Here is a 15,915-nt window from a genome sequence, read left to right on the forward strand (position 1 = left end):
ATAAAACCTGTACGAGACATCAAAACATCGTGACCAATTCTATGATCGTGACCTATTTCCTAAAAATGGTGGTATTTTGATTGTGGCTTGTTTTTCATGCACAAGATCTTGAATTCTGAAACCTTAATCCACTAACAGAAGGTCTCCAGGCCCAATGTAATCTAAGATCCCACATCTTTGAGTAATGGCAACATCATCAAGGCTTCCTTCATAGAAATCAGACACAAAACATGCACTCCCATTGGGGGTCACTGCAATCAACGCTTTGAAGGTAGTGTGGTGTTTGTATGAGGAATATAGATTTCCCTGTTTGGCATAGTCCCATTGGGTCTGGCTCCTGTGGGAAGCGCCAATATGTCAGTTGATATTTAGCAGGACCCAAAAACTTAAAGATCAACCTGATCAGGATAAAGGCCTATAAAAAATTTAGACTTCTTTCTGTCAGCCAATATTACATTTGGGGACATAAGATTTAAATTATTCATTGTGCCTGCATCTTTCGAGTCTTTCCATCATTTCTTAGAATAACTGTTTCGATTTTCTCTCTAAGCACATACTTGTCATAAATGGTTTGAGTGGAAGCATCTGATTTTTCTTGCAATTTAATACTCGCCACCTCAATCGACTTGTTTGACTCTGTTGCAAGAGCTTCCACTTCTTATGCTGATATTTCCTCCATACTTTCTTTGGCCTTTTTTGACGCTGTGTTGTTTGCGTCAATACTGCGATCTTTTGGGTGTCTCTTTCTCTTCATCCTGCCTTCTGCTTCCTTTTCTGTTAATATTGCAAGAACTGGGTCTGGGTTTTCCTCTGTTGGACCCTGGCCATTGAAAAAGTGGAGAGAACATATACATATATCTTTCATTATCTGTTCCAATTTAGAAAAGTCCTTCCTTCCACAAGCATGCAACCATTCCATCGCACGCTCTGTTTTTATCTTGGCTTGCTCCAGCTCCCACTTTGTCATTCCTTCGCAGTATCTTCCTGGCTTTGAAAATGGTAAAAAAAACTGTACCATCTGGCATTCGATCTGGATACCTAGAGTCGCTTTTACATACCCCCCCTCCAGCAGCAATGCTTCGATGTTGACTTTTTACACATTGTTTAAATAGATTTGCTTGTCCGAGTCTCGATCCCATAGTGCACCGCGCCTTGACGTGAGAATCTATTTTAAGCTTCCGAGGAAAGCGCTATTCTTCTCGCATTAACTTTGGGATTTGTTTTTGAGACAGGAAGGGGAAGAGAGAAGGCAATTCATGAAACAAGAATTTGACCCAACTAGTAAAAATCTTTGAAACATGTCCACTTGAGCTACAAAATCTATCTGCAAGATCATTTACGAATAAACAAACTTTCAGACGCATTAAAACCAAGACAAATTCTTCAAAGTAAGATAAATTCTGTTTGGGACCAGATTTCTTGTGTTCATTTGGCCTGTCCGGCTTGTCTTTAGATACATCATGTGATTTGGATCCCCGCCAATAAGAAATATCATCCAACTTTGGTGCCAAATAATCCAAAACAGATTCCAGAGAAAAGAAATTTTGAAACCCGGTGTAAAATTTGACAGCTCCATTATCATATTTCAACTTATGGATGGAGGAAAGTGACTTTTTTGCAATGGATAGTTTAGCATTCAATTCTGAAACTTTAACTGACAGTTCATCAATTTTCTGTTGGAGAGTGACATATTCTCTCATTGAAGATAAAGGAGGTGCATAGCAATGATCTGTCATAATGTTAGAAGAGGAAGCATCATTCAAATAAACAGGCGTCTTTACAAAAGAAAGTTCGGTCTGAGTTGAATATGTTGAAAATAGAGATGACACCTTTTCAACAGTATCAAGCAAGGCAACATCTTCTTCTTCATTAAATCAGGAAAAGAACAGGTATCAGAAGCAGTTGAAGAGGAGGGTTGAGTACAAACAGATGCAGTAGGATCCTTGGGTGCTTTTCGTGTCATTCCTGTTGTGGTTGTCTTGGGATCAACAAACAGCTTCAGCGAAGGAACAGCATTCGCCACTAACTTCCAGCAAAGTGGATTTTGCTTTATATCAGAAGCAGTAAAGTGTTCTTCGCATAAAACAGTGCTTCTAGTAACCATGAAACCATCAGAGCCATCGCGTCTCTTAATCAAATTGCACCAGTGATTTTTCCTTGGATTCTTTTGAGGGAATGAAAAAAATGTAGGCTCGTCCCAGTACAGTCTTTGTTATACTGAAATTATAACATCCAAACGCTACGCATTGTAATCTTAATGATAACTTCTTCTTTATTTGATCATTAGAATTTGCCTCAGCGTTATTTTCAGCCATAATGATAACAATTAAAGTCTGAAATGATAAACTAAGAACGACAATATGTCAAACCTCCACTTTTCACAGCTTTGGCAACTTTTCTTACAGCCTGACATTCAATAATTCTAGAGTGAACATCAGTTGTAAGCTTTTCCTGCAAGCAGAGGTCCCAAAGCTGTTGCAAGCTGTCAAACTGATCAATTATTTTTGACAAAGATTGGCTCTTACAGTCCAACGGGTTGCACACAATGAAAAATTAAAAAAAAATTTTCACCCTAAAGCCAGATAAATTTTGTTAATTCTCTGTAAAAATCAGCATGATTAGAATAAGGTTAAGAAATTTATCACAAAAAAACCACCAGGGGCTAGATTCTACCCATCCCCCCCACTCAAGATAATGAATGGTTCATCCCAGTCTTTCGGTGCGCATTTTTCTGATGCGTGGGAAATGCTAACAAATTAGGTGCGCATTTTATCTTTCTCAAGGGAAACCCCTCCAAATTAGGGTTGGACAAAATTGTTATTTAAACATGTCATTCCTTTTTTGCTGGCCGGAGTTTGAGCCAGAAAATGCGTGATGACAAAATTATACATTAATAATAGAACCTGCGTAATATAAGTAATAATTTGTCTGCAAATAATTATAAAGCAACTATGCCAATAGCCTGCGCGCAGCCTCAAACACTTCTATCTCAAAGGGTAGAGTCTGCGAATTGAAGTTAAGACATGTTCCCTGAGACAGCAAAGATCATGACCTCCTTTCCAAAAAAATTAAATGCATTGATTGAGCGGCATTTGCAGTTCAATTTATTCTTCAATTTCACGAGGCATTCAAACATTGTCCTATCTTGTCAATGATGTCTTGCATTCTTTGCTTTAAAAAACTATCCAAAAAGGATAATTGTCGTGATTTTAATTTGGTGGATGGCCCTAAAAGTAAGTTCAATGTTGCAAATGCGTTGCAGGAGCTTGATGTTCTTGTCGTATTTAGGCCGGAATCGCTGTACATTTGTCGTCTCTGGTTGCTGCAGAAGTTGGATTCTGCAAGGAAAAAGGTAAACCTTCTAGCGCATCAAGCAGCAAAACATTATTTTGAAAGCATTCTGCCTACTTCTACTTGTGTATAATTACCTTCATTTATATCTCTTTATATCTGTATTATTATCTTTATATCTCTATCTAGTTGGTTACAGTTAGCAAACAAATTTTTGTCAGAAACAATTTCAGATAAAAAGGACAGTTCAAAATTTTGCAAAATATTCACCTTTTACTTAAATAGTAAAATTTCGAGACAATTAACCTTTCCCATGTGATAAACTGCAATTTCCCTATCTTTCAATTACATTTGTTATCGATTATATCCAGTTGTTTAACTTTTTTAAGTCTCATAATTCAGTTTAATGTTCTTTTGTGTTGCTGGTCATATATTTGCTGTAGGTCACTTGATTGTTTTTTTGTTCCCATTACTTGCTTGTTTTGTTACTTGCATGTATTTATAATACACTTTTTTCCTGCATAGGCATCTTTGTTACGGCTGAGTGCACTAAGGCTGGCTGTTTCTCACACATTCTTGTACAAGAAATTGGATGGATATGGGAGAGATCATTTGTGTGACATTGAAGAGAAGATTTCAAAGGAGGGAGAAATGATGAAAAATTCAATAAGCAGTTCCTACTCTGGACGTAAGTTGATCATTGACCATTTCAACTTCAGCTCTGAACCTCACCAAATGACAGCTGAGAATCAAGAGAAAGTTGTGAATTGGGTAGGGCTCATGATTACAGAGACCCGGATTTTGGGAGATGGCTTGCACTAACAACATCCTTCAATGAAAAAACAGGCCGAGTTGGAGAATAGTCTCTGTATACCAAACAGTATGGAGCACAATCAGCAACGCTTGAATTACACTTTGTGGTCGTTTGGCTATGGAGAACAGAAAATGTTTGAAACAATTGGAAAAAGTTGTAACTAACCACATAGCTCATCGATATTCCTCAAAAATGGCCATGCCAACTAGTTTAGTAAGTATTCATTTTTTTTGTTAATCATTTAATTTTCACTTAAGTTGGTTTAATCATAAGTGATGTACAGAGGTGCACCACAACACTGGTAGATATTTAAAATTTGAAAAATTAAAGTACATAGATATATTTTTTGACCTGGTATTTAATATTTTAATACAAATTTATCGAGAGAGCTCATTATATATTTATTTATATTTACACGATTCAGTAGTTTTAAAGTATCATTACAGCTTTTCAACAAATTGTTTTAATCATTGTAAGAGAATTTTTTGCTATTTATCTAGAAACCATCAAAATTATTTTTCCTTTAATGATAAAATTGAGTTCTGTTGAGAAATTTTTAACCACAGTGTTTTCTAATAATGTCCAGTGTTGTGTTTGAGATGTAACTTAATGTAATAAAAAGCAAACAACAAATTCTCTCTCTTTGTTCCAAGGTGTTCGCTGAGATGATTTATGAAGATGAAAATGATACAAGTGGAATGCAGAAGGTCAAGACTAAGCTCCATGGCTATGCTCCATGCAACGACAGTGTAAATCCAGTAGAGTTTGTAGAGCAAGGTGTTGTTGGGGACCAGCTTACTGTTGAATGTGGTGTTAGTTGCCTTTTGCAGCTTGAAAATGGTGTCACAGAAAAGGAAAGACTTGATGGTTTACAGAAAAGGAAAGACTTGATGGTTTGTACCTTGAGGTTGCTGACTTTCATGCTGGGATGAAATTTTTACAGGTATGTATTGATCACACAACCCTTATTCTGAGTGACCAATTTTTGGGAGACCAATTACTCCGGATATGCTTTTAATGCAGATTAAAGTTAAAGCCAAGCTTCAAGCATTGATGCCGAAAGTTAGGAGATTGTACTACGCTTGTCTTTTGCTCTTTTTGTTTATCAAGAACACATTTTCATCTCATATTATATGTTGATTTCAGACATCAACTACTGAGACTTTTAATAAACATAGGTTTGAAACAAGGTCAACCACTTGGTGAGGACGGAAGTCAAGTTGACGGGCCTACACAAAGTTTAAAAGCAACTCTTCAGGAATGAGATGAACCTCTAGAGAAGAAACAAAAAACTCAGTTTTAAAGCATTGGTTTAAGACCTCTTTTTATTGTACCAATGTTTTTTTATGTTGCTTTCGATCTAATAGGAATCAAGATTCATAGAAAATTCATTGATTGTGCAATACCTCTCAATTTAAGGTCCTCTGCAAGACTTGTTTATCATTGTGTTGCTTGTTTGTAAGGAAAGATGTTGACCTTTTTCCTAATGCTTTTGCTCTATCTACTTAGTTTGTCTGCTTTTCCATTTGTCTCACTATTAGCTAAGTAAAGTTTTGGCCTACTCTTTTTCTTGCAGTACTGATTTTTGTTTGCAAGTTCAAACATTATTGGTCATTTAAGGGACTTAATAATAACAATAATGATGTTAAGAGAAACATTCACACAGGGTAAATATTGTCAATACTACAGTTATTGTTTTCAATGAGGGCAATTGTTTGACAAAGTATGTTGACTGAAATGTTTGCTATGATCAAACCAATTTCTAAATTTTGTACCACAAAATGATTTTTTACACTTGAAAAGTTAAACCATCAAATTACAATGTGAAAGCCCTTAAATATCTATTGTTTAAAATGCCGTAGTTGAAAATCCTATGGTTAGTTGAATGCCAATGAGGACCACTATGGACGTGAAAGTATGTAGAAGCTTCTGTGATTTCCGTCAAATAACTAGAAGGAAAGTATCGAAATATGCTAAAGTCCTGCAAATACTTACCTAACTTTCTCGTTTTCTTATTCATCTTTTTTTTATTTCAACCTGTAAAAAAGAGGAAAATATTCCTAAGATATTGCTACGCTTCCATGAACTACAACTGTTTCATACTGTTTCAAAAAAGAGTAAAATTTCAATGGAAAGTACATAGCTTTGGTTAGTATTTGCACAAAGATTACATGTACTTTTATAAAAAACCATGCATGGATACTGGACATCTGTTGAAAATAATCATTTCTGAATATGGCAAACATAGAAAAGTACAGAAATCGTGTAAACCTACTTTTTTGTTTGTTTTTGTAGACAGCAGTTCATAAACATATTTGTCAGTGTTGCAAATATCAACAGTGTAGACAAAAATTTGTTTACACGATATTCTGGATAAAACTTGTGGATATAATTTCAAAATATTTAAATACACATTTGGATAACGTGTCCAGAAATATTAAATCTCATCTGCCATAGCTATCTGCCAGTGGTAAAATAGTGTGGCAATTTTTAACGTACTGTGGCAATATCTACCAACACTCTGTACAGCGGATTCATCACCAAATTTGAATGGTGTGCCTATTGCATCAGGTCCATAAATAAGTAACAGGTTGCAGTTCCATGAGATAATAAACCAGTTACATGGGTTTTTAAGGAATTCGTCCTTGTTAGACATCTGTTCAAATAAAGGAAAGGAAACATTATTATTTTGCAGGACTTATTAAACATATTACTTTACAACTTTTTGTCATTAAATATTAAAAATTCAACTGTGAATTTTTTTTTTTTCAAAATAATAATGAAAGGTACCTTTGATTTTGAAAGCCAATGCGGAATATTACTTTTGGATTGATCCAGGGCTTCAGAAATTATCGTGATATTTTTCTTCAGGTTTTTTCACGCTTAAGCAATGTGGTGGTTATTCTGTCTTTCTGCTCTAGGAAGATATAAACATCATCGTTATTAATTTCAATAAAAAATATTAAAATTTATCATTTTTATTTTTAATTTATCATTTCCAGAATGAAATTAAAAATACTTTGTCTTATCTGAATAAAATATGCTGGTAACGTCATAGGTATTACTAATATTATAGTGCCTAACTTACTGTTGCTGCTCAATGTACTTTGTCTTTTTTCTGAAGAAGTCTTTTTCTTCTGTCTGGATTTGTGGAAGCAGTAGTCAATTCCTTCAAAAGCACACAGACGCCACATTTGTAAAACTGCCTTTTCCCTGTAAGATATTTACATATTAAATATATATCTCAACAAAAGATAGAAAAGTATATGTACAATATTCACCTAAAAACAGTTGCCTGATGGTCGCATCAAGCTTCAAACTCAGAGCAGCAACTTACAATCGTCCTGTTAATGCAAGAATATAGTACAGAATTGGCTAGAAGGCATTGATGATTTAATGACAGACAAGTAAACAGTAATTTTAAAAAAGTTCACTCAATGCATTTTTTTACTATAAAGAATGTCAACTGCATGTAAACTCGCAAGTATATGTAGAGATAGAAGTGCGCCTCAAAATCATATCAGAGCTATGAACTGTTTTATAAGGAATTTTCTAAGAATATTCAGGCACAGAATCGCCCAATCTTTACAAATATTAAATGAATGTAGCTTCACCAAAGCTAGCATATTTGTGTATTTGAGTCTCATTTTTCAGCATTCTGGCTGCTGCAGTTGTCTGTTTTGCGATGTTCATACCTGGAAATTGCATGACTGATATTGGTATATCTCTTTGTTTTAAAAGCGTGCTTTCTATTCAACCTTCCCAAGGAAATATGTTTCCTAAAAACTACATTTTAAAAATATGTGAATACTTTATGAATATATCCAGGCTCAAAATGGAATCTTTTCAAGAGTATAGAGGTGGGGCAAAAATTTGGACTTCTTGCAAAAAAGTCTAAAGAATCTTGTGCCATGTCATGGGCCACATTTTTCAAACCCAAAAACCCATTTAGCCTTTAAAAACGAGTTGCAGCATCGATAAACAGAAGATCTCGTGTATTCTTACCCTTGAAATTTCCACATGCTTAAAGTCCTTTTTCCACATTTTCCAGAAAGCTGTATATCCGAGGACTTGTTGTTTGATCTATACGTGGTATACAGCTCCTTTCTAAAGAAACAGCATGGCAAGTATATTGTTTTGTCGTCATCCGAGAGAATTTCGCCAAAGCTGCACATTGTATTCATCCAATTTCTTGCACATATTCTTTATGCTGACATTTTTTACACCTTCTCTTGATCCTGCAACATTCAAGTTGAATCCGTACTTTCTCACAAGTTGTATGAGAAAGTATCTTCATCAAAGAAAGAAACCTTCAAGAAAATTTAAAGCAATAATTGATCACCATAATTACAACAGTAGACTGTATTATATAAAAAATCAGAATATTTTAATTTCCGATAGAAACTAGGCTTTTTCCCCCCAGGTCATTGAGCAACCATGAAATAGACACCAAGTGCTACTGCAAACCCTCTATAAACAGTTTGGATTCTAATAAAGGGGATCGCATTCTGGGTGATAACTTGTGATGTTAACCTTAGACGTGTTTACCATCTGACAAATACCCTTCACTACTTTAGCTAAGAAGTTCTATCCAATAGCAATCTACGAGGAGCTGATTGTCGGCACAAGATCTCCTCAACGAATAATTTGGCGGCGGTAGGAGAATCAGCATTCGTGAAGGCCATTTGGTAAAGTAATCAGTAAAAATTACTACATATTTATTACCACGCTGCAATATTGGAAACAGGCCTAAAACATCTAGATCAAACGGTCCTTGACTGGAAAGTCATTAGCATTAAAAATCTTTACTGGGATCTCATTATTCACAAGCAAGCAACAGATCTAGCAAAATACAATAAACAACCATTGCTTGCTATTTCGTTCCTAGGCTCAACCAGAAAAGTACCCTGCAACCCAGAAATATGACCTGTGAGGAGTGCTTCGCTGCAAGCTGGCATTTCTAAGGATTCTGTAATGCATACCTGTACTTGGTTAGGACGCTTAACTACACTTATAGGAACCTTATCTAGCCCTATAGTAGCTTGTAGCGTAGACAGATCTACCTTGGCTTCAGATTTGACTAAGAAATCGGTCTCTATCAAGAATGAATAGTTCTCTCAAGAATGAATAATCAAGAATGAATGAATAGATCTATCAAGAATGAATAAATTACCTGCAACATAACAGGCTACATACCAATTACTAGTGCCAAAATCAACTTCTAACATAGTTGTACTGATGATATCCAATTTCTCACCGGTAGCAGTTTTAGCTAATATTGAATTAGTGTAAAGCTCTAAAGGTGACTTAGCATGTTTATTGATCAAAGTGAAAAGCTCTAAACAAATAATTGATACACCTGAGCCAGAATTAATAATTATTTCGGTTCCAAAATTTTTGACATGTCCAATAAATGTTGCACATTGTAATGGTTCATCATACAAACGACTATCCAAAGAAGACTGGGGATTAAACAAGTTACTATCAGCTGCATCACGCCTCAAGGACGATGAATCGTGAGCAGCATTACTCAGTTTTTTTATTTTCTCCATTTTATTTGTCGCTGCATACAGCCTCCACATGTCCTACTCTCTTACAATGATCACAAATTGGCCTTCCGTCACTGGACCTTACATTTCTTTCCACATACCTTCTACGATATGTGCCTCTACCCCCAAATCAAAGATTGGGGCATTTGGAAACAGTGGACTCAGAAACAGTCATGGCATGTTTTTCAACCACACTTTCTAAATGATCTATTATTTCATTTAAATTTTGTTCCCCAGTTATGCGGCAACAGGGTTTGTGACAATAGCATTGCTTGGGTACAAAAATTTTGGTTTTACCCAAGTGGTGGATCCATTTGTAATTTGCTCGTGGATTTCTTCCTTCTTTGCCAAATCCAGTGCTTGCGTGAATGTTTTAGGGTCCAAAATTAATACTATACACTTTAAATCAGACCTAAGGCCATTCACAAAATGTTCATGCATCAGAGTGTCTTGCTGTCCTAGGGGAATTTCAGCATATGCCCGACGGACAAGCAGTTTTATGGCCCGGCCAAAATCATCAACGGATTCTAGCTTGTTTTGCTTGCGTCAATATAAATTAGGATAATAACACCTACGAGCTTCCCTACATATAAAATGTTTCATTAATGAGGATATAAGTGTTTCGAGGTCACTTTTAACCCGTCATGTAGCTCAACATAATATTCGGCCACTCTGTCCCATAGAAATGCTGGCAAGATATTGCATTGCCTTTTTTCTGAACCGTTATTGGCTTTAGCGACCCTTTCAAAATTTTGTAGCCACTTTTCAATATATCTTCTCCCGGTTCCCCATAAAAGTTTTTTAGATGAACAATGATTCTTTGTTAGTTTTTTTATTGTGGGGGTGAAGCGATGATTTCAAGTTTATGTTCCCTCACTTTGGCGGCTCTCTTTTTATTCATTTTTGGCAAATGATAATCAGAAATGAGTTGAATTGAGTTCTATATACAAGGTATATTCAAAAGAAAAACAGCTTCAAAATGTATGTACAGTGATCACTTACGTCCCTTTAAATGGTGAAGTAATATTTCAGATTTCAAATCCCACAACAACTGTCACCAGTGTAAATTGCCGAGGTAAATGTTCGGCAAAACTTCAGAATGACACCAAGAATAAACGCAGATATAGTTTTCTCAAACGGATATCTTTGAATGACTTGTGCAATTTAGCCTTTTACTAGCAATGGTGATTAAACATGGTGACAACAAGCTAAGCAATGGTGATTCGACCAAAGAATGGAATATCAAACACAATGGTGAGAGAATTGAAGTTGGTCTGCCTTGGAAAGGAGACATCGGTTCACCAGTAAAAAGAGATGTAGCACTGTTGAAATAATAGGGTCATATTTTCAAGGAGCAATTAGATGCTGGTATAATTAAAAGGGTGCCCCCTGCAGAGGAAACTGCTATGAACGCCTACTTTATTGTGCATCATTGTGTGGAAGAAAAGATCATTGAAGGCAGTCCATCCCCTCGATGATTGGCTAATAAGAACTATTGGTTTGCCCACTTTAACGGATCACAACATTTGAAACTGCGAGAAAAAAGCTATAAGTAATGGCAAGAAGATTAAGTTAGTTGAATTGAATGATGATACTAGAAGCATTACCTTTTGGTGTTGACATATCTGTCACACAAACCAAACAGGAAAAACAACTTTTCTAGCCACAGCTTTGATTCAAAAGCTCTTGAATTAAAGTTGTCTCTGATTGGTTTGAGTTGTTTAATTATCAATCAAGCTCAACGATGCGTGAATTTCACTCCTGAGAAAAAAAAGTTGAGCACAATAGGGGACAGACTCCCTTTAAATGATTGATTACAGAGGGGAGATAAATTGATGCTATTGATTTTTGATTAAGTATCTCGTTTTTGTACTCATCCTATTGTAATGACTGCTGATATCGAGAAAGCATTTTTACAAATTGGAATAGATGTTTTCACCTAAAGGATGAAAAAACTGATCATGTAAATTGGAAAAAGGAATCATCAGTCCTCCCGTCCCTTTTACCTATGCAAGTGGGCAGTTAACTTTTGCAGCAAGAAAGGATAGGCTTTTCATTTGTCTTTTTGACAAGGCGGTAAAACCTTTTGTCTTGAATGTCTCCATGTTATGTCATGACATCTGGTTCCAAATCAAAACAGTGCCGCAAACTTGATACATGGTTGTTAAACTACACACTTTTTTATAAGAACCAGTTAATTTACGTTCAGGTGGACTGTTCTTAGTTTTTTCAAAAATCCTAGGCTGGATTGTTCTTTATTTGTTCTTAAATTGATAGGGTATCAGCAGCACGATTGCTAGCTTTTCAATCTAGGGAGGTGTCCAGGCCTCACTTGCCGCCATGTTTCAATATTCACTGTTGAAGTACCGTGTATTTCAGCCTTCACTGTAAATTATTATCATACTGTTAGCATGAAGAGGTCGCTATCAAATTATTACCTTGAAAAAATCCTGTCATCTGATTTTAGCCATAGCTGGCAGCAATTACGCTGTACTTGACTCTCAATGGTTCTTGCTTTGCATCGTTTTACTGTAGCCAGTGCTGGTGCAAATGGCGACAACTTGTTTTGTAGCAAGCATTGTAACAGATGTGAGCACAGTCTGACTTGGTCATAGCTGACTAGGGAAAAGTCATCTCCAAGGAGGATGCTTTGGACGAATGCTATGCTGAAAAAACACCGCAATCAATTCCTTTAATCTGTTGCTGAACAGAAGCAATTTTTATTTTGATGGTATCAGATGGGCATTTCATTATTCAACAGATTTGATGCTTGACCTTTTGTGTTATAATACCCGACAAAATGCTGTCCAATAAAAATACTACTCCCTCCTGACAACCATATGTGCTTAGTGCCAACCAATGAAATCTGCCATCTTGAATGATCTGGACAAAAGGTGTATTTGGCATGGATTTGAACTTAAAGTTTTGTCCCAAAACTTTGTCTTGCAATCCTGATATGTTTTGGATATCTCTACCAAGCATTTTTTGAAAAACATTAATGACATTGTCGTTTAGCGTTCTGTTTTCAGAAAGGCAGATAGATCCTTTTGTGTGAGATTGCAACGTAGAGGATCGCCCATAAAAGACTTCTCATTATGACTCAGTGTAGTTTTAACACTGTCATTTGAGCAGATGATCTTTCAGAAGGTCAGAAGGGTCCTCTACTGTTGCCGCACAATTTTTGACTGTTGAAGCGAACGTTGTTACCCCATCCATGTCGATAACATCAACTACTCCTTCCTCAGTAATAGGAATAATTTCTCTATCATATATTCTAAAATTCTTTGCTTCTTCTGCCTGATCTCTCTTCTCTACCATTCGATCTAACTGTTGGCTCTTATGTTTCCTCATCGGTTAACTTTGGAGTGAAAGCCTTAATTTTTTCTTTTTTCATCTCTACAGTTATTTAGGGAGCAACTGCAAACTCTTCCCCGTCAAACAAGCAGCGTAAAGTTTTCTTTTCAAGGAGGTCAGAGTTTCATGAGTCTCTTCTTTCCTGCACAAGGAAAGTAAGCCCCCTTATTTCATCTAGAGTCTCGCAACAAAGTGGCCCATAACATTTTCCCGCAATTTCGGAGATTGTTGGCTGGAAGATGAATCATTACCTAATTCATAAGGAAGAGCGTCTTGGTCATTTTGGGAATCAGGCTGCTCAGGGTCTTCGAAATTTTGCAAGAATTTCACGGGACCTATGTTGCTGAATTTCTTCGTCAAATGTCATGAATGGCGAATTGCGATATACAGGCGATAATGCTTCGCATGACCAATGTGGAAATACTACAAAAAATGTTTGCAGAGGAATACAGAATGTGTCCAATCATAACAAGTACAATTTGGCATTGCTGTTTCTTTTTCGAAACTTAATTGGTACTCTTCTGGTAGTGCGTTTCTTGATATGCTTGTGACTGCAAACTTGCCCATGCTTTGCATTGAAATATAGGGTGCTGGAATGTCACTTGCATGTTGATCGTTTTTTCAAGTAACTGTTTATGAAGCTGCTTGGTCAATTCATCAAATATTTTGGAGTGTTGTCGAAATAGCATCGATATGATGAATCCATCTTTATATTAGCATCGCAATACCTGCATTGAGAACAAAATCTTTCAATTTGCATTTGAAAAAATTCTTAGAATAGATATCGTTTATATATCGTTTGCAATTAATAAAAAATCCACAGGCCAGCATGACCTTCAAGCACAGATGACATTTGCAACCACATCAGACAATTTAAAAGCGCTTTTCAATTTGCTTGAAGTCGTGCAATGCTCCTTAAATTTAATACATTTGTCTCAGAATTCAAAAGCCGCATTTGAAATGCAATCTATAACTGTCAGTAATGTGTTCAATGTCCCTTTAGATATACAACGCTATATAACATATGGAGTTTCTTATATCACAAAATATTGAACATAACCTTATTCAATAGCAATAAAGCTTTGAATTTGATTAGCTGAATACTTACTTCTCAAATTTATCTGCGAAGAATCGTTCAGTGAGTACTGTAAGCATTGCAGTGAGCAAAGTTTTAAAGTGCCTCTGCAGGTACTGGTACTTCAGTGACTCATTTTGACGTTCTGTGCCATTGTTTGTGTTAAAATTAACGAGAAGCCTGTTTTGGCGATAAGCCTGAATCCATCTCTGAAATGGAAAAACAGGTTAAACAATAGATAAAACGTATGATCTAAATTAAGATAATAATTGATTTAATACTTGTGGCACCATTGAGTGTATTACATCAATAGGTGTTCAATTTGCATTAATATAACTTCCATGAAAATTGTGTGGGGTCCTGAAAATCAAATGCATCAATTTTTTCATAGATCAAAGAACCTCATGACTTGTTTATTGATATTTTTTCTTATTTTTCATATTGATTACCTTTTTTATTTTAAACCAATAACTTTCTAGGCAAGCCACTAATTTCCTGTATTCTGGGCTTTTCCAGATTTTTGACTTTTTCATGTCATATTCTGCTTGTTCAGCTTCTTTCTCTGTGTATGATCGAGCAATCGGCCTTAACAACTAAATTCCTCTGTCAGTATAGAATAAACAAGAGTGGAAAGACAAGTCAGTTTGATAATCTATCTGATTGCATCAATAGACTCTGGGACAAGAGTGATCCAATGGTCATGAAAGTTCTAGAGCGATTTCAATGCAGCCATTGTAAACTAAAGGGTCACACCATTTGTCTTGCACTGAAGGCAAAAATTTACCTTAAAAAAATTCTTTAATCTTGATTATACCTATAACTTTAGCGATTTATACCTACATTTTGCATTTTATCCCGTAGGTTTATCCCTACAACCTACAAAAGGCAAAAAATCCCTACTGTAGGTAGAAATCCCTACGATTGGCAACCCTGGTACTAGAAACCTAAAGAATAAGTGGACGAAAATACTAAAATACTAAAATACTAACGAAAATACTAAAATACTAAACGAAAATACCTGGACGAAAATACTAAATTTTGGAATCTTTATGAACCTTTTATGGTTAGTTGTGAATGGCCTTAAAGTGATAAAATGACAATGATTTTGACCTAAGGGGTTTCCAAATGCTCAAATTACCATTTCCCACCTCTTTTGTCAGCTATTTGTCAGAAAATTTTGGTCAGATATGCCCAAAACCCAAATGTCCCCTTGACCTCCTATTTCAGCCCAATGTGCGTCTGCAGCACCTCTTTGCTTACCTTCACACAACCGTTTCTTGTTTTCCTTAACCATCGATCCCAAGCTTGTTCCTGGTGGATACCACAAATAAATGTGACCCAAACAAAAAAATTAATAACCTTTAAGAAATTAATTTAGAAGAATTAGCTTTTTGAGGAATTGGGATTTTTTATATAAACTGAAAATAATGCTTTTTTGCACGCCAAAAATATCATGACAAAGCGTGATAAGAAATTCACAAAAAGGAAATATAATTTTCTGCTTGACACCAAACAAGAACTGTCACCTAACATGCATGATTTTATATCTAAAACACTGTATCTTCAACATTTCAAAATAAAGTACTATTAAAAAATAGCTAAGACTATTAGATTACTTATTGTACATGGAAAAACCTGCTCAGTTGCTTTTATCTCTTCATTTGGATAATCTGTCTTGAAATAATGTGGCATGAAGTGGGGATTCCATTCTCGTATTATACACATTGCCTCAGCAATGTTTTCTGTCGACTCTCCTTTGCAGACAGATGCAACAGCAACCTGATAATCAACGTTCATCTTGACCACCAAGAAAAACAGTGGAAGAGTGCATT

General features: G+C 35.8%; 2 protein-coding genes across 3 annotated transcripts; one reads left to right on the plus strand and one right to left on the minus strand.

Moving 5' to 3' along the window:
- Window positions 1-3,151: 3,151 nt before the first annotated feature.
- LOC148957751 (uncharacterized) lies at window positions 3,152-6,584 on the plus strand. 2 transcript variants are annotated; one of them, XM_089114509.1, is made up of 3 exons: window positions 3,152-3,352; window positions 3,817-4,318; window positions 4,759-6,584. In XM_089114509.1, exons 1-2 carry the CDS (start codon window positions 3,152-3,154, stop codon window positions 4,111-4,113), a joined length of 498 nt encoding a protein of 165 aa, XP_088970635.1. In that variant the 3' UTR covers window positions 4,114-4,318; window positions 4,759-6,584. The 2 variants fall into 2 exon arrangements, with proteins under 2 accessions (XP_088970635.1, XP_088970636.1); XM_089114510.1 differs by lacking the exon at window positions 3,152-3,352 and having other exon boundaries at window positions 4,181-4,318; window positions 4,759-5,048; window positions 5,284-6,584.
- A 7,014-nt stretch (window positions 6,585-13,598) lies between these two features.
- Window positions 13,599-15,880, minus strand: LOC148957752 (uncharacterized). Its single transcript, XM_089114692.1, has 4 exons — window positions 15,689-15,880; window positions 15,344-15,442; window positions 14,117-14,292; window positions 13,599-13,736 (listed from the first exon to the last, which is right to left on the minus strand). Exons 1-4 carry the CDS (start codon window positions 15,878-15,880, stop codon window positions 13,658-13,660), a joined length of 546 nt encoding a protein of 181 aa, XP_088970818.1. The 3' UTR covers window positions 13,599-13,657.
- Window positions 15,881-15,915: the final 35 nt, after the last annotated feature.

The sequence above is a fragment of the Rhopilema esculentum genome, chromosome 20 (genome assembly GCF_057945365.1).
Source record: "Rhopilema esculentum isolate cy_ngs chromosome 20, ASM5794536v1, whole genome shotgun sequence".
In the NCBI taxonomy this organism is placed as follows: domain Eukaryota; kingdom Metazoa; phylum Cnidaria; class Scyphozoa; order Rhizostomeae; family Rhizostomatidae; genus Rhopilema; species Rhopilema esculentum.